Consider the following 21069-nt stretch of genomic DNA (forward strand, 5'->3'; position numbering starts at 1 on the left):
TTTCTACAGCAGTTTGTAGTCCAGTGGAATTGTGTAACCGAGAGCTCCTGAGGAACTAACAGGTCAGCATCATTTCTAAGTTCATTACAGACTGAATAAAGAATGCAACTATTATCCAGACACAAAAGCATTGAGAGTTAAGTTTTGAGCTTGAGGTCTTCTGCACATAATCTATAAGCTGCTCTATAATAAAAAAAAAAAAGAAAGGAAGGGTTCTGCTTCTGACCCTATGCTCAAAAACATAGCAAGATTTCTTAGACAGGAGTCTTAAATCTTCTATGTATCCCCTGGTCTTTGAGTCACAATTTGCCATTCATTACTATTTTTGCTGAGTTGCTGTTTCTATCTGGATATTGTTTTATTTTAACAGTTCATTTTCTAGATATTTTATACCATGTTATTTCTTGTTCCATGTTAATTCTGTGTGGAGCACTTTGGTCCATGCAAACCATATTGAATGTAATTTTTATAAATAAATTTCACTTATTTAATGTCATTTATACAAGACACTTGTTAAAAATTTGGTGTTAGAAAACATGCTTACAATTTTTGGTGTGACATTAAAAAAAAAATCATGGATTTTATTTAAAAATAAACAAACAAAAAAATTCACCATTACAAAGAAAGTGATTATATATGAATTGAGGACTTCTTCCAGTTAAAAATATGCATTTGCTCTTAAATCATTTATTTATTTTTGACTTTTAAATGTTACCCTTTTCTCTCAGTTTCTGGGCTGGAATATGTAGCACTGTAAAATGAAACATGTGGCAGTGACGATGCTCAGTTGTCTGTAAAAATCCCTTGCTCCAGCTTGGTGCTTGTTTTTTCTTGTTTTTTTTTAATTGCTCTATTGAAAAGCAAGACAAGTCCATCGTTGGTAATGAACGCTTAGCAAATTTCCTGCCTTGACTTTTGCCACGAGCCCTTAACAGTGGAGTGTTTCACATGTAGTGGTTCGAACAAGGCAAGCCGGTTTTACTGTTAAAACAGTGACAAACATCATGCCTGGACACAATACGTATAACTAAGCTTACAACAAAATAACAATTTAAAGACGCTCGTTTTGAAACCAGACCATTTTAAGACATCACCGTTAGAAATGGACCCAAAAGCTTGCAGGAAAACAGCAATAGCTAGAGAGGAAAAAAGAGCAGGTGCATCCGCAGACATTTACCACAGGGCAATGATTATACGCAAAAGGTGCCTAAATAGTAGTTCAAAAAAAGGCTTTAGGGAAGGATGATGTCTAGAGACCACAATGTTTATGGAGGAAAGGGACAAGTGAACTGTACCCAAGCTTTGTCACAAAGCAACACACTGAAAGATGAATAACTTTAGGGATTTGGCACATGTGAAAAAGCACCAATTCTTCTGAATTCTGCCAAATACAATACACAGACACAACAGGGTGAAAGAAGGGTTAAAATGCCACTTCTAGCGCCACAGTCAAGACTCTTGAAGACAAAAAACATGTCGCAAATTTGCTTAGAGCTGTGCTGCCAGAGCTGCTCGGTTCTGTGAGCTCAGCTTTAAGAGAATTTGAGTGAAGGGAGTGGAAAGGTGAAAGGAAACAACATTGGGCAAATTAGACTACTTGAACTGAATCGGAGACATGAGATGAGTGTGTTGAAAATGGGAAAGGGGGAATGTCCTGGTCCAAGATGTTTAGAAGCTGTTCAGTTCGCTCAGGGTCTGGTCTAGAGTGGCATGGATCTTGAGGTTCTCCTCCTTGGCATCTTTTAGCTTTTCTGCAAAGTGAGGGAAAAAAAAAAGAAGATTTGAACAAACTGTGTTGGATAAATAAATAATTAAATGAAAATGATATATAGAAGAGAATGATCCCAAGTTTATTTAGGAAATATTCAGAAATGTCAGGGGACAGAAGAAGAAGGATAAATGGACCGGTTCCAGGATAAGAGTTGCAAGGAGGAAATATAATTTATAACAGGATTTACATTTAAAGGATTTATATTTATAATGCTGAAGAACTAACACAAAACAGGTTATTTGTTAAATGCCATGGAAACCATAACTAGGCACTACATCTCTATCATAATTTCCAGTGGATAAAAATGCCTACTGTAAAGAAACTGTTCATTTTGCAGAGAAAGACTAATTGGTAGTAATAAATAGGTAAGGGGTTGCTGCCTTGGAGAATAACCTGGTTGCTTTGAGTGGACAGGAATTATACGGTCACTTAAAGAAGCACACTTTACAAGCAGCGTGATCAGAAAAACATCTCATCAAGGTTCCTCTATCATTACATTATTACTACATCACCACCTTCAACTTCAGTGTTGTGTGTTCTAAGATGCTTTCCAGCTCACCTTGGTTGCAAAAGTACTTATTTAAGTGATTGTAGCACTTCCTGTCAGCTCAAACTTGTCTGTCTATTCTCCTCTGACCTCTCTAATAAACAAGGCATTTAGGTCTGCAGACGTGCTGCTCATTGGATGTTTTGTCCCCCTGCACCATTTCTCATTCTGATGTTTGATGTGAACATTAACTGAAGCTCTGTAGGATTTTATGCCTTATGGTGGTGCCAAATGATTTGGCTGATTGATAAACTGCAGGACAGTTTTTTTTTTTTACAAAATACATGAAAAGTTGATGCACAAATGAAACGATAATCCCAAAACATGAATGATAAACTTTATGTGCCCATAGTCTGAATTTCATAGACCACCTTCCTTTAGGTTTTGTAGTTTTAAACCACTTTAAGACAGAAGTAAGTAGTACACTCCAATACCTTACATTCACCAATCTTTGTGCGTGTCTATTCTACACAAGCAGATATTGGTCACATACTTGTCTTGTGTACATCTGGACTAAGAGTATGAAGAGTCACATCAGAGCTGAAAGATCCGTCCGTCTGCTTTCCAAGTCAAACTGTAATGTTTATCCAGTTGACGCACAGCCACGTTAAACACACTGGCAAGTTTGGTTTCACTCAAAAACTTTCAGCTGTCAAAGTGTTTATCGTTGTGATCCACTTATCAAGTCAAACACCTTCTCTGTATATTAAACACTCATCTACAAAATCCACAAGCAGGGCTCTCAAAACAAACCTTTCACAAAGTTTAAAAATTCAGGCTCGGGTACTCAATAATGGTCTAAAGTAGTACAAAAGTATGTGATTTGAGAAACAGTAGTTTAGTTTATCATAAAATAAACTACTGTTTTCTTTGGTACTACTCTAGACCATTATTGAGTACCCGAGTCTGAAATTTTAAACCTTTTTAAACTTTGTGAAAGGTTTGTTTTGAGAGCAGTCTTCTTACCTTTGTGTGACATGTACAAATTAGCCTTTTCAGGTCTTATACTCATTCCCAACTTTTAAAATGTGCAGGAGGTGATGTTGAAAGCAGGGTGTGGAAAATTAGGAACACTGCTTTATCACTGATCAACTGATTTACACAAGGGAGTAAAGTCAGGCAAAGGGAGAGATGTGTTCTGTTCGACCCTCTATCCGTTCAGGTCTGAATGGGATGAGCACCTACTTGACGGTATAAAACAAATATTCAAATATGTATAATTAATTTAACTAATTATAAAGAAATAAAATTTCATGATGCAAGATACTAACCTGCAATTTGAGGAGAATAAAAGGGTATTCATGAGTTTAAGCATATAGGCAAGGGTTGATCTATGCTGGCAAGTTTCATAAATAAGTAAGTAGTTTTACTAACTCAAGATCACCGGCTCGGACATCGACCTTTTCGTTTAGTGAACAATTTTTTGACCAAAATTTGCACCCGCGGAACGATCAAATCCCCGCTTATCGACCTCGACCCACGTGGCGCGAGTCAAAGGATCTCCCCAGTCTCGCCTCAGCCTTCACGAAGAGAGCATCTATCGTAAAATAAACTTCGGTCCGTGAACAATATTAGTGTTATTTAGCAGTCAATATAACAATTTAGTGAGTGTATATTGTATATACAATACTTTGTTTAAAGTGTAAAAGTTTTTAATTGATACTTTTCACTGTATTATATACAATATTATTTATGTACCTGTATTATTTTATGTATTATTTAGTATTAATACTGCTAAAAACGGGGTAAAAATTGTTAATTATTGGGTATCGGTGGAGGTCAGGAACGGATTAATTGGGTATCCATTATTTCTTATGAGATAATTACATTTGCTCTTCGACCTTTTCGCATTTTGACCGGTTTTAAGGAACAGATTAAGGTTGATAAGCGGGGTACGACTGTACAATGAAACCCGTCTGGATTAAGGCACACAGGATAATAAAAATATAGCAATGATGTGTATGTGGAAAAGTTTCTCTTCAATTAGCGCACCAAAAAAAAAAAAAAAAAAGTGAGACAAAAACATTAACACTAAGGTTTCTTTCACCCCTCCCTTCATTTAGCATGTACAGACATCGAGCCTGAAGACTAACAGGAGGACAGAAGACAGATCATAGCACAGATGAATGACAAAACAAGTTCAAGAACGTTCATCAAGGCCTGATATAATTACAATAAAGTGGGAAAAGAAAAGACAAGAAAAGAGAATACACAGCATCATAAATATAGACAAAACATAAAGCAGAAAAGGAAAGAGGTACATAAACCTGAAGAAACAGGAAAAAAAGACAAAAAAAAAAACAGGAGGATGAAGGAGACACGAATGCGAGTGGTCAGGATGGAGACAAGGCTGAGAGGACCAAGCAGGATATTTCTGAAGAAAGCCAGTCAGTGTAAATTCCAGAAACTTATCTGCAAACAAACAGGGATGGACAACACCTCACTAAAGAGGGAATGCTTCTCTTTTGTCTAATAACAAGAAAATGCTGTTCAAACCAGCTTTGCCTTTTTCCACACGTCACATAATGCCATACAACAGCAGCTTAAACTGGGTGAGTAAGTCATTACAAGGTAAGTGTTGAATAGCATTCCAGCTGAGCGCAAGTTAATACTGGTTATACCACAGCGCTGCTCAACACTCCACTCTGATTGGACAGTAGGTGTTGATTAATATACAAAACAGAAGCTGATATTAATTCAAGCTGCTTGTTATAATACACCACCATGTCTATAGTAAAGACCTATACAGCAGCGTACATAACATGCATGTGCTTTATAGGAGTCTGAAGTAAAGCTAAAAACTGAAGCTGCGTCCCAAAATGACGTCCTACAAACTACGCATGTGTCCTATTGTGTGGTGTATGAATTTTAGAAGTGTTGCATCAACTCAAATGGACCTTTAATAAGAGGACCTGTACACCGTCAAGTCAATGGCAAATGATAAACTTTAGCACATAACGCTATGCCGCTAGCTTTGGCAGAATGGGTTTAAATGTTGGGGGGGGGGGGGGGGAGAAAAATAAAAATCAATCAATCACACAATTGGGTGAATTGACAAGGCATCCACCAAAGTGTCATTGGCCATCTTGAGAAGGTTTTCTTATCCACCTCTCATTTACTATGGAGCTAAAGGAGGTGTGTGTTGTGTGAACAAACTGACATTTGAATTTTAGCATGTGCACTTCAAGCATTAGTGTGAACACATTACTCAAACTTTGTATGCTACACAACAGCTTTGAATAGTGTACAAGTCTTTGGGACGCAGGTTTAAAGTTGTGTGACGCAAGAAGGTTTTTGATTTCTTGGTAATTTTCTGTCTTATTAACTTACTGTGTAAAAAAAATAATTTATATATATTTATTTCACAAGTGATTGCAGGAATTAACTCTTTACTTTTCATAAGTAAGTGACTATTACTTGACTACTTGCTGTGGTATAAGAAAAATAAAACACTTCAAGACATGCTGCTTATGAAAATTAATTATAAAAACCTTTTGGGGTGGCAAAGCATCACACACACCACATGGTTAATTATTTTCAAATAACTGCATGTAACTTGTAGGGTTTTATTGCTTACAAATAATAGAGTTATGGCATTTCTGCCATCAGTGATCTTTATACGTGTCACACAGCCAAACAGCTCCATGCAGTGCCTTCTTTAATGATAAAACAGCATGTTAGAGGCTCAAACACCACACACACCCACACAGGCATACGAAGATTACAGAGCCTAGTGACTCCAAAAACACACTGCAAATCTACAGCCACTTGTAAATAATGCACAAACTCATAAGTCGGTAGACCTCAACTATCTGGCACTACCGTGGTGCACAAGCAATATGGTGAACCATCAAGCAGGTGCATGTGTACACACACAAAACACACACAAAATACAGGCCAAGTAATTACATAGAGGTCATGTCGTTGAGGGCGTGATCCAGCTCTTCGCTAATGGCCTTGTACTTGAGTTTCTGAGCATAGAGCTCATCTGTTTGCATGAAAAATGAGAAAGGAACAGAAAGTTTAACACCAAAGTAAAGGCAAAATCAGAACAGAAGGAAGAATTGAGAAAGCATCATAGTTACAATTAAGTCCTTCGAGGGAGGAACGCAAGTGAATGAGAAGAAAGTGAGTCAGTAAATTAAGATTCAGGATCAGAAAAAGAGCTGAAGAGTGCGAAAGACTTACCTTCCAGGTCATCAATGGTCTTCTCTAGCTTGGCTACGGACCTCTCGGCAAACTCAGCACGAGTCTCAGCCTGGCAGAAACACAGACATACAATACTAATTAAAAAAAAAAAAAGGGTGTAAAATCAGTCAGCATAACATCACAGGGGTGGCTCAATTGGTCAAGGCTCTGCGTTTTTAAACAGAAGGTCAGGGTTCAAGCCCCAGCACTGCCAAGCTGCCACTATTGTGCAATTGTGCAAGACCCTTCCCTGCCCCAGGGGCACTGAATCATAGCTGCCCCTATACACTAACCCCAACCTCCTCATTTGGGATAAGCAAAGAAAAGTACTCTGTTGTGCTATAATGTATGCGATGATGATAAAGGTTTCTACGCCACAAATGTTAATCATATTTTCAAGAACTAGAAAGTCAGCTCACCTCTTTCAGTTTATCAGTCAGGATCTTGATCTCCTCCTCGTATTTGTCTTCCTTCTGGGAATACTGTAGACAAGAGGTAGAAGAAAAATAATCACACATGAACAAAAACGAAAATAGTCACATTATAACTTCCATAACAGCTCCACAAATATTAGCTCCAGAATTTGTTCACTTCAAATACATATATTTGCTGTCATGTTGCAAGCTGCTCTGACATGGGAACAAGCTTTGCAGCTCGGAAACCTGAACCTCTTAAAGGTCCCCTTGAGGCAGACGGAATGCTGAGGAGGAAAAAGTGTGTCTTGTTTTAACCTTCCTGCACTGCCAGAACTTTAAAACAGATCAGGACATGTGCAGAGGAATGTGGCCATAACAGCAACAATGCAGCAGGTACGACCAACCAAACTGAACCACACAAAAACACTGAACATCGAGCCTGTACAGAACACACGTCCTTGCTGAATGATGCATTACTGTTGTACACACCAGTGACTTTGCATTAAGGCGTACTAAACATACCTGTATAGTAATCAGATACCTGTGTATTTCCTCTACCATGCTTGACGATGTTAACAGGAGGCTAGAAAAATGTAGCTTTTGCTACATAACGCTAAATGTTCTTATACCACAAATGTTGGTAAATTCACAAATCTAAACCTTTGTAACAATCGACCAATTACTGCTGACACCGTTAAGTGGAGTAGCGGCACTCCTCTGTGCGTTGTGCTCCATCACACCACCCTGGTGTGAAGCATCTTTAGGATTTTTAGTTCATTTATTCATTAGGCTATATAAGATGCACAGCCATTTGCAGTTAATATCAGTTTATTTAATCCAGAAGTAGTAACTTCACTGCTTTTACAGTTTTTAATAAATTATCATGTTAATCAATGAAGGTCCAACATCATTACGTAACCTATGCACACACACACTCCTAACACACATCATGCATGAACACCGGGTGTTTAAGAAAACCCTATGTACTATCCTTTTATTTGACCCCAGCAATTAATATGCAATATGTGCAAAAGATATCTAGTGTATAGTATAAATTCATGGCTGTGTTTGAAATCAGACAGGATTTTCCTTGCTTTGGCCTTTAAGATAATAAGCAGATGCTTGAATTAGAAGTCTTGTTTAAGGTGCAGGGGATATACCTCTTAAGTAAGTGTAATAATAATACAGGAATTTTTCACCAACCTTGGCTAATTTGCATTCACTTGGGTTCAGGGACAAAGCTCATCTTTAGCCCTATTCAGTTACCAAGGCAACTGATGCTTTAGGCAAATGCATCAAGCTACTACAGTACACCAGTCATTCTCATGTTTCCATATAATGTCAAGGTGCCAACTTTGTTGTCCAGAGAAAATAATCAAACAAAAAATAAGTTATAAAGTGCCTTACATGTAAGCTGTTTCTAATGGATATGATGATCATTTTAACATAATTAAAAGGCTACGGCAAAGCTTTCTGTGGGGTCAAATATGCCATGACTTAGGCATAGGCATTAGTCTTAGGGGCAGGAAACTCTGCATTTCTTTAGTGCTGATGAAGTAAGGCAATGTATGCTGTCAAGGCTTTCCCATATATAAAATAAATAAATTTGATATTTCTCTGCCATTGTTGCAAAATCCATAACTTGGTCAATAATACCTAATTTACCCCTGCACAAACTGGTGAGTGAATACCTATAAACACATGCATGTGTTTTACTGATTGTTAATGATTTCTTCCATATTCTGTTGGTTAATTCCTTTGGAGCAGCTTTGATGGAAGCCCTTAACTAACATCCTGCTCTTTTAGTAATCGATTGTCTGTTTTAATATCTCAAGCAAGTGTGTGAGCTTTGATTACTACATCTTTACTTGGATTAGTGGGAACATGTCATAACTAGAGTTTCTCATGAGAATACACAGAGCCTGGAGCATGGTTGATTTCATTCTAGTGAGGTATCATTTTTTAGTATAATGTAAAAATATATACTGGATTTTTGATACATATGCTACTCCCATCTTACGCTTTTGACTTCTAGGACAGAAAAGCTCTGGATAAACTGACTCAGGATGAGTGCTCACTTCCCTCCTTTTGATTACAGCTCCAGAAAGCTCAATGTATTGTGAGCTAACATGTTTGGCCTTTCCGTGAGGATGATGAAATACAGCTGCACAAGCAGGAAAAGGCCACTTGTAATGGCATGCAATGATTTTATTCCACATGACTGGGCAAGAGTATAATTAAATGGATTTGATTGGCTATAGAAAAGCAAAGCGCTAGGATAGTTCTTCAAAATATTGATGCTATTGATATTACTATTGTTTCCCAATCCATTAGTTAAATTGCAATGTTTTTTGACTCACATTTCTCTCAATATAGAGATCTTTAAATGTCACCAACAGAAACAGGAAAAAGGAAATACTGCAGCAAGGTTTTTTTTGGGATTGCTTACATTTTACGATGTACATTTGTTTACATCTTTAATAATTGTTATTGGTGGTGTTGCACAGGTACGAGATACTTATTGTATAAACTGTTATGTGCTTATTCGACATGTCTGGTAACATTGCTCTAGTGAGAATGAGGTTTGCGTAGCTTGAATGAAAAGGTGCAGTGGGCTATATTAAGCTCCTCAGTCTTGCATTTACCAGGTGTACATAACAGAGCATTATATTGTGCTCAGGAGATACAAACACACATTCTGGTCCCTGAAAGTTCATGCAACACACACTCCCTACCTTTTCAGCCTGAGCCTCCAGACTCTTTAGATTGTTGGTGACATTTTTCAGCTCCTCCTCCAGTTCTGCACATTTACTGAAAGCAGGACGGGCATTTTTGATTTTGGGTAAAGCAGCAGGAAGAGAAGTGGGAGAAAACAGCATGAAGGGAAAAGAAATAGAACATGTACAAAGTCAGTGAAGAACAAAGCTCAGACTGTAAGAGACAGTAAGAACTGCAGGTGATGAAAGACAGAAACGTGAGGTGATAATGTGAAGATTCTTTACATTTACACGAAAATCTAATGTGTATCTTCACTGTGGTGTAATTAAATAAAGAAAGGGCATGTGTCTCATTTCAAACCGTGTGTATTCAACTCTTCAGTTGTGTAAGCCATTGGCAAATGCAAAGCGTGAGAGTGGTAATGTGGCACCGACAGGCAAGAGGCACTTGTTCATGCTTGTTCATACTGTGAAGAGCTGGCCATGTTCTCAGTCTAAACAATCAGACACACAGCGTGCTGGTCAAAAAACAGTGTTAGCCAAGATCAAGCAAAAAGAAGCAAAAGAGAGTGAAAGGAGAAAGCAGAACAGCAAAATCAGATAGTAAAGATGGGCATGCTTGAATGAAGAAGCTGGGCCAACTTTTTGTTCCACTTTAAACGACTAGAAAAAAAACCCACGGGTATACACACTCAACTCTCTTAAAAGCTGCCAGAACAAGTATTTTCAGAGAAGCATGACAAAATTGCTACTGTTTCTCCGAAGACACAAAATGATGACCCTCACTAAAAGAGGATCTTTAGTGTATACACAAACAGCATGTGTTGCGCCTCTACCTTGTTCTCAGAAGCATGCAGAGTCTTCAGTGTTTGGTCCAGCACCCTTAGCTCCTCCTCAAACTGCTTCTTTTTACTGTTAGTTTAGTTCGGTAGAAGTAGCACCAAGGGTCAAACATGCACAAGAACAAAGGGATGAGGGAGGTCATGACACACACACACACACACACACACACACACACACACACACATACACATACACACACATACACATACACACACACACACACACACATCAGGATAAAGCATTCCTTTTGTCATGCAAATGCAAGCATTTCTCTCATGCCTATTAGATCTAGTTTAATTATAAATGCACAGAGCTTGATGCTTTCTGTCATACATTAACAGCTGCAGAGAGTCACTGTACTTATAAAATGCAGTTCATAATAAAGACCGTCAGTCTAAAGACAAATGACTCACGCCTCGGCGAGCTCAGCTCTCTCCTCAGTGCGCTCCAGCTCTCCCTCGACAATCACCAGCTTACGAGCCACCTGTATACACAGTCAATTACCTCCAAATGCTGGACACCACCCTGATAGTGTACGGGTGACATTTTATACACACACAAGTGTAACAGAGCCAAAACCAATAGTCATTAAATTCTTCAGGTCAGTACATCATGCCTAAATTCTAAACTAGTGTCAGTAGAAGGTAATATCAGGGTTTGTGCATGTCACTCACCTCCTCGTATTTGCGGTCGGCCTCCTCAGCAATGTGCTTGGCTTCCTTCAGCTGGATCTCCTGTAACTCCATCTTCTCCTCATCCTTCAGAGCCCTGTTCTCAATCACCTTCATGCCTCTGTTCCACAGACAGAAAAACATTGTTTTCATTTGCTTTAGCTGACTCATCAAGGCAACATTCACAGCTGACATAAATGTACAAGTAATGTCAAGTATGAAAGTGCTACGTAAGCGTGAACAGGGTCCAACGCATCTTAAGAATGCACCGTGATCCGTTCACACAAACCACATTTGGTGGCGGTCCAGGACACACATGATTATAAAATCTGTTTATTAAGAACAGGAAAGCATCTCAGCACTTCATTGGAAAGCAAAACATGCTAAATGATAAATCTCTACACCACTAGGCTATCAGATAAAGGTGATACCTTTGTCTAGAAGGTGAGAGACAAAAGCAGCTGCATGAATCTGGTTGCACAGATGATCTGTTAATCAACAAAAGTTTGCATGCACGTACCTCTCACTCTCATCTGCTGCCTTCTCAGCCTCTTCCAGCTTCTGTAAGGCTGTAGCCAGTCTCTCCTGAGCTCTGTCCAGCTCCTCCTCAACCAGCTGGATACGCCTGTTCAGAGAGGCCACCTCTGCCTCAGCCTGCAACCCAGACACAAAACCGTCAACACAATCACAGATTCAAAGGTGACTTTCAAGAGAATGGGAGGATAAAGAAGGTACAAAATACAAACAGGTGAGCTAAATATTGTCAGGTTCTCTGGTCATGGGTTACACAAACCCTTCACCTAACATTAACAGAGTGAACAGATCAGCGAATTAGTGAACCTTCCAGAGCTGGATGTTGAGGTCTTAGTTGGAAAAAGCTACAATACTCAGGACAGGGCTTATAACCAGTGAAGGCTCACAGACACATTTTGGCCCTGAGAAACAAGAGAGATAAACAGTTTGCATTGCACAGCTTCCCAGCCACTCTTTAATGACCATGTATGCTCATAACAGTCAGTTTATTTATATATTAATAAAACAACATGACGTCCCTGTCACAATGAAAAAAAAAGCCAGTAAAATTTTTTAAAACGTGTTAAACACTTCGTATATTATCACGACAAACGTTACACCTAGTCAAAAGAAGAGTCCTGATCTGAACGCTTCACTCTGCTCAGCCGGATATGACGCAATCGCTCTCAAAGTCTGGCGTTTCGCTCCTAATAAGGTATGAGGAACTGTGGAGTCCAAGGAGGTGAGCTCATCGCAAATGAGTGCACCGAAAACCGTTTGAGTCGATTATATACTATTTCTATAGGTATTCTACTGCCTGAGATGTGTAGAAGAAGGTTAAAAGAACGCCACAGTGTGCCATAGCGCACCTGAGAACGCCACAGTGTGCCATAGCGCACCTGAGAACGCCACAGTGTGCCATAGCGCACCTGATCACCAGAGGCTCGTGCTTAGGTGTCTAATGAGGTCCGAGTTACTTACTGACTCTGAACCAATAGGGGATGTGATCTAACACCATGATACAGGTTCTTCATCTCCCACCCAGTGCAAACACAATGTAGTACGAAACTTGTACAAAGAATAGTACAAGAAATAAAGAATAAAAAATTTTTTTTTTTTACATCAGGATGGTAAAATAATGTCAGTGTTGTATACTCAGCAGCTCAATGCTAACTTTTCATTGGAAACTAAACACAGGATGCTGCACTGAAATGCCTCTCATTGCTCCAAACGGGCTGTGAGCTGAAAGTCAAGTAAGAAATGTATCACGCGTCTAAAATAACTGAATGTTTCCGGACAGCAGAAACATTGTAATGGAGAGTTTACCTGCTCTCGGGCGCGCTTCTCTTCCTCGACTTGTCTCTGCAAAATCTCGGCCCTTTCTTCTGCCTCGTCGGCTTGTTGCTGCAAAACTTTAATCTTTCTCTTCACCGCGTCGATGCTGTTTGTTCCGGCCATTTTAAACGCGTTCTTTCTTGTGTTTTTCCCCCTCTTTTAAAGCGTAGTGTGATGAAGGGATGTGGGTTGCGTCGTCCTGCGCCTTTGGATCGTGTGTGTGCGCGCACAGTGATGAGTGTGTTAGAGGAGGAGGAGGAGGAAGACCGGGGGAACAAACCAACGCCCCGCCAACGAGTCAACTTGTAGTAGTGACGAGACAGGACCCTTTTCAGCTTGCTTACAGTTGTTGTAATCGGTTAAACCTTGGAGATGGTTTTCAGACGCTGAAAGCAGGAAGCGCAGAAAGTTTTTTGTTTCCTGCTCAGTAGGACAGACGTGGCAAGTTATCCGCTGTACTGTGCGTCTCGTTGCTTTTTCACCTAATGTCTTCTAATATAATCTTTTTTTTCCCCTGCCTTTAAATCTGTCCTGCAAAAGTTTGTTAGACTGACTCAACTCTTCCCTTTTTTTTTTTCCCCCCTTTTTTTCCCCTTTTTTTTCAGCCCACTTCCGGTTCGCTCCACCCAGTGAGTGAGGCAATTGAATAGTCTGCTTGCTGATCCTGGATCAGACGTCAGGAGATCAAAGTGAAACCTGATTGGCCGCTTTGCGAATCACACGTGTCCAGGTAAATGACGTCATGAGAAGTCATGTCGACATTCCTGACCGCTCCTTAGCTAAGGTGTGGCATTAGGTGCACGTGACGCTCAGGTTATAAAGCATTATTATGGGCTTTTGGTTCTAAAACCTTTACCACCTTACTAACCGGAAGTCAGATTTGCTATAAGTGTGTTTCAGCATTAAAAACACTACACCTGAAGCTTGCATCACTGTCTGTCTTGCAAAACAGTATGAAACATGATGCTGAACTCATAGGTATGATAGTTACCAACTGCAATAGACATTAAGGACATTAAGACTCACCCTATTTTTCACTGCACAATCCTTGTTGCTAAATCCATGTTGGGAGTATCTTGCTTCCATGAAGGAAACAAATCTGAGTGATAAAATTTAGATTTTTAAGTATATGTCTAACCTCATTCATGGTACTGTTGTTGTACAATGCTTGTGTTTTATTTTTTTTATTTTTTAAATAAAAGCAACCATTCTACCAGTATGTCGAATATTCACCTCACAGCTGGACAAATCAAAAGCATGTTATGTACATGATCTTTTTTTTCCTAATGTGCCACCATGTTTGTGGCCTCATGAAGACAACGTACTCAAGTAGTCGGCCCACGTTTCAGCCGTGATGTGGTCTTGCATCACATGAAACCTATACGGTTTGAGGTGTTACATATTCTTGATTTTCTGTCACCCACTAACAGTATATGAAGAACCGATAAGTGAAACAGTAAGCAGGAGAAAGTCATTCTAATATATTACCTTCCTTTTCTGGACTTGTACTTCTTGTCAGTTTTACTTATATAAGCACCTGGACCAGAATCGATGACTCTATTAAATCTTAAATAAATCTTTAATAAAGGTACTCCTAGACGCAGTCATATGTGTAGCAATCAGAAGGCTATAAGCAAGATTTTGCATGATGGATTCTTTGTGTGTGTGTGTGTGTGTGTGTGTGTGTGTGTGTGTGTGTGTGTGTGTGTTGTGTTCTGACTTTGAGCTTTGGTTTAGCTTGTTTGCTTGGTAATGTTGTGTAGCAGTGGGGTGAGAGGTAAGAACATTATCTGAGATTTACACACAATGGCAAGAAACACGAGTTCATTCATTCATTCATTCATTCATTCATCCATTCATCCATTCATTCATTCATTCATTCATTCATTTTTAGCAACTGCTTTATCCTGTTCAGGGCCACAGTGAACCCAAAGTCAATCCCAGTGACATTGGGTGCATAACAGGAGAATTCTGCCTGAATGGTGTACTAGTCCATCACACGGCAATATGCTTATATATATTCACACACTCATTCACAGCTGGGGTAATTTACCAGCTGGAGTAACATGCCAATCCATCTACTGGCATGTTTTTGGGGAGTCAGAGAACCCTGAAAAATAAAAATAATTTTAAATGAAATGCAGTAAAGTGAAAGCAACCCTGATGTGGTGGCAATGGAAAATGTTATATATAGTTATCATATCCTGTCACTCCTTCCTGCTTCATATCGATGTTTTCCAGTTGTTACTGTTGTCCTCTAGAGAATTGCACTACTTCAACTGTGCCGACAGATGGAGACAGAGTTGACTGTTTCTTTTATGTCATTAATACAGACAGAGAAAGGTCTGCCAGTTAATGTGTTATTTTGCCCTGTTGTGGTCAGATATAATCTGATTGCACCCACTCACATAACAGTAAAACTCCTCTGTGCCAGTGGTGGGGTAATGTTATCTTGTCTTTTAATTCATTTATTCATCTTTAGTAATGGCTTTATACTGGTCAGGGTGAATGCAGGTTGCAAGTCCATTTACATTCACACACTCACTGCTGTATGACTTTTGTTATGTAATATAAATGAAACTGTTATTAAGTATAAAAGAAGTCATTATCAATAAACGTAAGAGGTTTATTCACCCAAACTGTATCATGTGTTTATTGGCTTTTGTTGTTCATAAGTCTATCAGAAATGAAAGTATAGATTTTGATTACACATCAATATGATTAATTATGCAAATTGGTTTTACTGCAACCAAGGCCAGAAATAATTTAATTTAACTTTAGCTCATGTTTACTGAAGGCCTTTAAAGTGCAATTTAATAAGCTGTTGTGTGGGATGTAGCAATACATGACTGATGTGCCTTAAACATGAACCTAATCACCTTGTTACTATGTTGAAAGGAATAGACCAGTACACTACTTTGGAAATATGTTGTAAAAATTAGAGAATATTTGAATATCTATTTTGATTTCAACACTATATGGCCAAAAGTTTCTAGATACCTGACTATCACAGCCACATGTGATCTTTTCCAAAACTGTGGCCACAAAGTATTATATATAACTTCTCTGGATGCTGTATCAGTAAAATTTACCTTTACTAGAGCTAAGAGATTCAAACAATTTTCCAGCATGACAATGTTCCTGTGCACAAAGCACAGCGCTCCATGAAGACATGGTGTGTGAAGGTTGAAGTGGAAGACTTGAGTGTCCTGCACTAAGCCCTGACTCTGACTCAACCCCCCTGAACACCTTTTAAATGAACTGGAACACTGACTGAACCCCAGACCTCATGCTCTTGTAGCTGAATGAGCATGAATCCACACAGTCACACTCCACATCTAGTGGAAAGACTTCCCAGAAGCATGGAACCTGTTATAGCAAGAAATAAAAGATTAAGTCCATATTAACATCCAGGGTTTTGGAACAGGGTGTGCAAGGACAGGTTTGAGTGTGATGGTCAGATGTCCACAAATTTTGGCCATATTGTATACGTGTATTTTGACTTATAGTATGATATGTTAGCAATTATATTGGTTGAGTGAAACCCTTGTAGGTTCTATTGGGTGCTTCTCTGACTTATCTCCTTGTTACCTGGACAATGAATATCTGGGGAAAAATCACGATTCTGTCATTCTTTTGATTTTTAGATTAGAACAGATTGAATGTGTAACCCTGATTGATACTTTTCCATAAACTCATCCTGGACTTGCTTTTGTTGTTTTTTACAAGGAGGGTGAATGCAGGGGCACTGCAGCTAGGTTAATATTCAAAAACACCAGGCTGTGATAGAATCCTCTGTGGGGTTTTTTTTTCACAAGTAGTGGTAACCAAGCTAATTATAGCACTAATCATTTGTCAGTTCACATGAGTGGTCACAGAAGACAAGGTGGTAGGGATGATCTTCACCTCTAAGACACACACATACACCAAATATTTGAGCTGCTACGTGTTGATTTACATCTATTCTACCACCCATTTTAGGGTTGTGGCAGTATATCAGTATTAGTATGTTGTACATGCATATGTTATTATTATTCAGCCCTTTCCTTAAATTTCATAATTGTTCTTTCAAAAACAATATTCTTTGGTTGTATAGTTATCAGTTACTTAAGGTCCAGCTAAACAAATAGAATTATCATTGAAGTGAATGGCAAAAAGCGACAAAATCTGATGGGCTGAGATGTGGGTGATAGTTATTGGAAAGCGTCTTACGATGCAGACCACTATTAAAACTGTTGATTTTTTACTGGTGCAGAATAAGCACTTGGTTCATGGTTGGGTTTTAAATAGTAATAAGCGACAGCTGTAGCAGTGGCAACACACACAGTCTCCAATTGGAGCTAACGGCTCAGGTTGACGTTTTGGATCGGTGAATGCCATACATCTTTCTTACATGACCCTGAACAGTGTGTGTCTGTCTCTGATTGAGAACAATGGGTTCTCTTTCACACAAGCCGGTGTATATGCCTGCTATAGAAAATATTTACTGGCCGCAAAACCCCAGCTCATCGCTATTTACTCCTTGTAATTTCTACTTACATTCAATACTATACACAGTAGTCTTCATTTTCCTAAACACACCAGAGTGAATACTGTACATATCAAAGAATTCCATAGAAACTAGATACAACACACACACACACACACACACACACACACACACACACACACACACACACACACACACACACACACACACACACACAATTCAAAACCCCTTGCATTCACTCCATGCATAGCTTGAAGGTCATACATTATGACAACAGGTGGACCTGCTATATCCAGACCTCTGACTGAACAGTTAATCATGAGGGTGGATAACAAAGAAGATAAAAAAAGAAAGACAGAGACAATATAATGGTGCTTCTGTAACTAATTTTAACTCTACAGCACCACATTAAATGTGATCAGTGCTAAGGTGTTCACCAACAGGGTATATAGAGTGCAGTAAGGAAACAGAATGTACCTTTATTCAGTGGTGAATTCTTGAAACAAAAGCACTGGTACTGGGTGAAATGTGAGTTGATAAAAATGATTAAATTATAATAAATTAACTTTATTATATATAAAAAAAATTATATTCTATATTTATATAAAGGTGGTCGTTGTGTAATGGTGAAAAACTGTGGCATCCTTTAAGCAAAACTACAAACTTAAGACTTATTTCTCAGATGTCTTCACCTTGAAAACCTTCAGTTAAGCACTAGTGCTGTGCGAGAGGGAGTCTCCAGATTTCCTGACACTCACTAATTGATAAGAATGGCACTAAAACGAAAACAGTGTTGCAGTTGTAATTATCCACCTGGAGCACACACAAAGTATTGATACTTAATAAGACTCACTGTCAACTCTGTGGCACTTAGCGGTATGAGAAACCAATGGACATAGCAAGAGGAGAGCACAAGGATAGAGGTTATAATGGTAGGTGGGGGATGTCAGGGGCTAAAAAGGAGAAAAGACAGAGACAACTGTGCAGGAATAAAGGGGAAGAATGAATGACAGGGTGGGTTGTTAGGGGGGGAGGTGTGGTGGGGATTGTTGGGGGGGGGTGAGGTCTGGTAGGGATTGCTGGGGGGTGAGGTGGTTGGACCATGGATTGATCTGTTTGTGCTTGGTGGATTGTTGTCACTCACATCAGCAGCCTTCTTCTCAGCAATCTCCAGTTTCTCCTGGGCATCCTTCAGGGCCTCTGAATACTTATCAAGCTCATCCTCTGTTGACTTCAGCTTCTTCTGCATCTGAATCAACTCATCTTCATGCTGAGTGGAAAAAGGTGTGAATAGTTATCATTGACGTAATGATACAGTGAGACCGCTCTAGTCTTTGCCCCATTCTAAGCTGGTACTGCCTCTTTCAGTAACTTTTCTGATCTCTGCACTCTGTGGAAAGAAGTCTATCGCTATTTCAACAGCTTGTATGTGTCAATATCATCCATGTGTAGTTCCTGCCTATTACAAGCCAATGATCCCTGCTTCCTTTATATTCTTCCCTGGGCACATTACAGACTTCTGACAAAAAGATTGGGCTTTCAGCACACTGTCTAGGATATTACTTTACCACATTAGCAGCATACTCAGTTTTCTGGCTTAGTATGAGGCCACTGAGGTATTTGAGTTTAATGTTACACTCTTACTGTTCACACACACTCATTGGATGGATATGTTCAATATATGATGACTCTATAGTATTTATAGTGCTGAATTTGAAGAACAAGTTAGATTTTCACTAGATTTTATATTAGATTTAGATTGTACAGTATATTACATAGTGGGCTCATTTACAGATTTGTTAAGCCAGAACAAGCCAGTGGCTCATGGGTAATGCCCTAAAATAACAAAATTTGTAATTCATGTATAATAATACTGAGCTTAAGCATAATATATCGAACAGCTTGACATTGCATTAGTACCTTCCTCAGGACACATTCACAGTCAAAATCTCTCTCTCGCTCTCCCACCTGTTTGCTTCTATCCTCAGCTGCTTTCCTGTCGGTCTCAGCCTGCTCTGCCTGGTCCAGAGCGTTCTCCTTATCCAGCTTCAACATCATCATCTTCTTCTTGATAGCCTCCATCTTGGTTGTGGTGAGTGGTGCTCAAAGTACAAGAGTGCAATGAAATGTCTAATGCAGGAGAAAGCAGGAGGGGATCAGATGGAAGAATCGAGCTCAAAGACTTTGACAAAGAGGTTGAGAGCAAGAGGAAGAAGAGGAGGGAGTGAAGGAAAAGGAACCCAAACTCAGCAAGAGATAAGGGGAGGGCCTTTATATCAGGGGGCATATTTCCCCTCCCATGTTAATTACAACATGCCCCTTTTATTGCCCCACCCATGTCTCTGTTCATGTAGCTACCTAATACAGGCATAGATACAGGCAAATCAAATCCTTGGCTATATTAATAAAATTATTCTGTCTCGTCCAAACGAGTAACTACTACGAGTACCAAACGAGCTGCTACAACACACACAAGATAGTTTTGACATACATTGGCCACGTTTTGTCTTAGCTTTATTCCCTTTCTAATCTTATTCGTACCTGTTCCACTGCTCACTTTATATGTGTTTTCTTCTCAAGTATAAGCGGAACAGTGAGTTATTACATGTAATAAATGAGACAAAAGAAAGGATCAAGGATGTGAGAGGGACTAGGATGTGAGAGGGACTATGGCCTCTGCTATAATAAGACAAAGCCCATTTGTGACAGGCACAGGTGTGTGTGTGTGTGTGTGTGTGTGTGTGTGTGCCATCTCAGGTCATGCAATACATTTCTGGCATGTCAGTGAACACACTGTTTTATTCTACTGTGGTGTGGCCTTTTCTGTAACACAGGGTTCAGGAATGACGCTATCCGTCATGAGATTTTCTGTCTGTAATATCACCATTAATATAATTTGCAAATATAACAAAAGCAATTGTTGGTTATGATGAATGACGTAAAGTTCCGTGTGTAGTCCGTGGGTCAAAAGTAGAAGGGGTTATGTCTGGGGTTTATATTTAGCAGAGGGATTCCACACTGAATCTTCATTTTAGTTTTATAACGTAATATTTATCGATAAATTATCATGTTGCAGAAAGAAAATACTTGATTTACACAGATTTTGTGTAACATTCACAACAACACCAGTTTATTTTTGTATTTTATTCTGAAACATTTTTTCACATTACAATAGAACTGCATGCTTTCACTGAGATAGCATCTTTGATGTATGTTAAAATTCTTTAAATGTTTAAACATTTGTAATAAACTATTACCCTTATATATCATATAAACAGCATTTATGCATGTGTAATACTCAATACAGCAGAAATTTTTTGAATTAAATATAAATTTGTTATATATTTATTTGCTCTTCCCCTTCCCCTATATATTTTCTCCCTCTCTCTGATGTCCACTCACTCCAACTTTAAAATTTTAAAAAGCACGGCTCCTGTTCTGGATGATGGACGAGGTAGTGTGTGTGTGTGTGTGTGTGTGTGTGTGTGTGAGAGAGAGAGTGATTGTCCAGTGTCTGTGGCTTTGAATTAAAAAGTCAGTAAATAATCCAGAGATTTTATCATTATATTTGTACTAATA

General features: G+C 39.0%; 1 protein-coding gene and 1 long non-coding RNA gene across 13 annotated transcripts; one reads left to right on the plus strand and one right to left on the minus strand.

Annotated features, from left to right (window-relative positions):
* Positions 1-555: 555 nt before the first annotated feature.
* On the minus strand, positions 556-19751 carry tpm3 (tropomyosin 3). 12 transcript variants are annotated; one of them, XM_027143942.2, is made up of 10 exons: positions 19459-19751; positions 18635-18760; positions 11674-11807; positions 11157-11274; positions 10896-10966; positions 9658-9733; positions 6926-6988; positions 6507-6576; positions 6228-6306; positions 556-1751 (listed from the first exon to the last, which is right to left on the minus strand). In XM_027143942.2, the coding sequence occupies exons 1-10, from the start codon at positions 19570-19572 to the stop codon at positions 1589-1591; spliced, it is 1014 nt and encodes a 337-aa protein (XP_026999743.1). In that variant the 5' UTR covers positions 19573-19751; the 3' UTR covers positions 556-1588. The 12 variants fall into 12 exon arrangements, with proteins under 12 accessions (XP_026999743.1, XP_026999742.1, XP_026999749.1 ...); XM_027143941.2 differs by lacking the exon at positions 9658-9733 and adding an exon at positions 10476-10551; XM_027143946.2 differs by lacking the exons at positions 556-1751; positions 9658-9733 and adding exons at positions 4464-4730; positions 10476-10551.
* On the plus strand, positions 14221-21063 carry LOC113641302. Its single transcript, XR_003440278.2, has 2 exons — positions 14221-14711; positions 20949-21063. It is a non-coding gene; the product is annotated as an uncharacterized LOC113641302 (long non-coding RNA).
* Positions 21064-21069: the final 6 nt, after the last annotated feature.

The sequence above is a fragment of the Tachysurus fulvidraco genome, chromosome 7 (assembly GCF_022655615.1).
Source record: "Tachysurus fulvidraco isolate hzauxx_2018 chromosome 7, HZAU_PFXX_2.0, whole genome shotgun sequence".
Taxonomy (NCBI): domain Eukaryota; kingdom Metazoa; phylum Chordata; class Actinopteri; order Siluriformes; family Bagridae; genus Tachysurus; species Tachysurus fulvidraco.

Excerpts from the sequence above, each read along its gene's own strand:
- tpm3 (XM_027143942.2), bottom strand. The coding sequence starts at position 19,572 with ATGGAGGCTATCAAGAAGAAGATGATGATGTTGAAGCTGGATAAGGAG. Across the intron at positions 10,967-11,156 it reads CCGACCGCAAATACGAGGAG|GTGGCTCGTAAGCTGGTGAT; the intron begins GTGAGTGACATG and ends CTGTGTATACAG. Across the intron at positions 6,577-6,925 it reads TGACTGATAAACTGAAAGAG|GCTGAGACTCGTGCTGAGTT; the intron begins GTGAGCTGACTT and ends TGTTTCTGCCAG.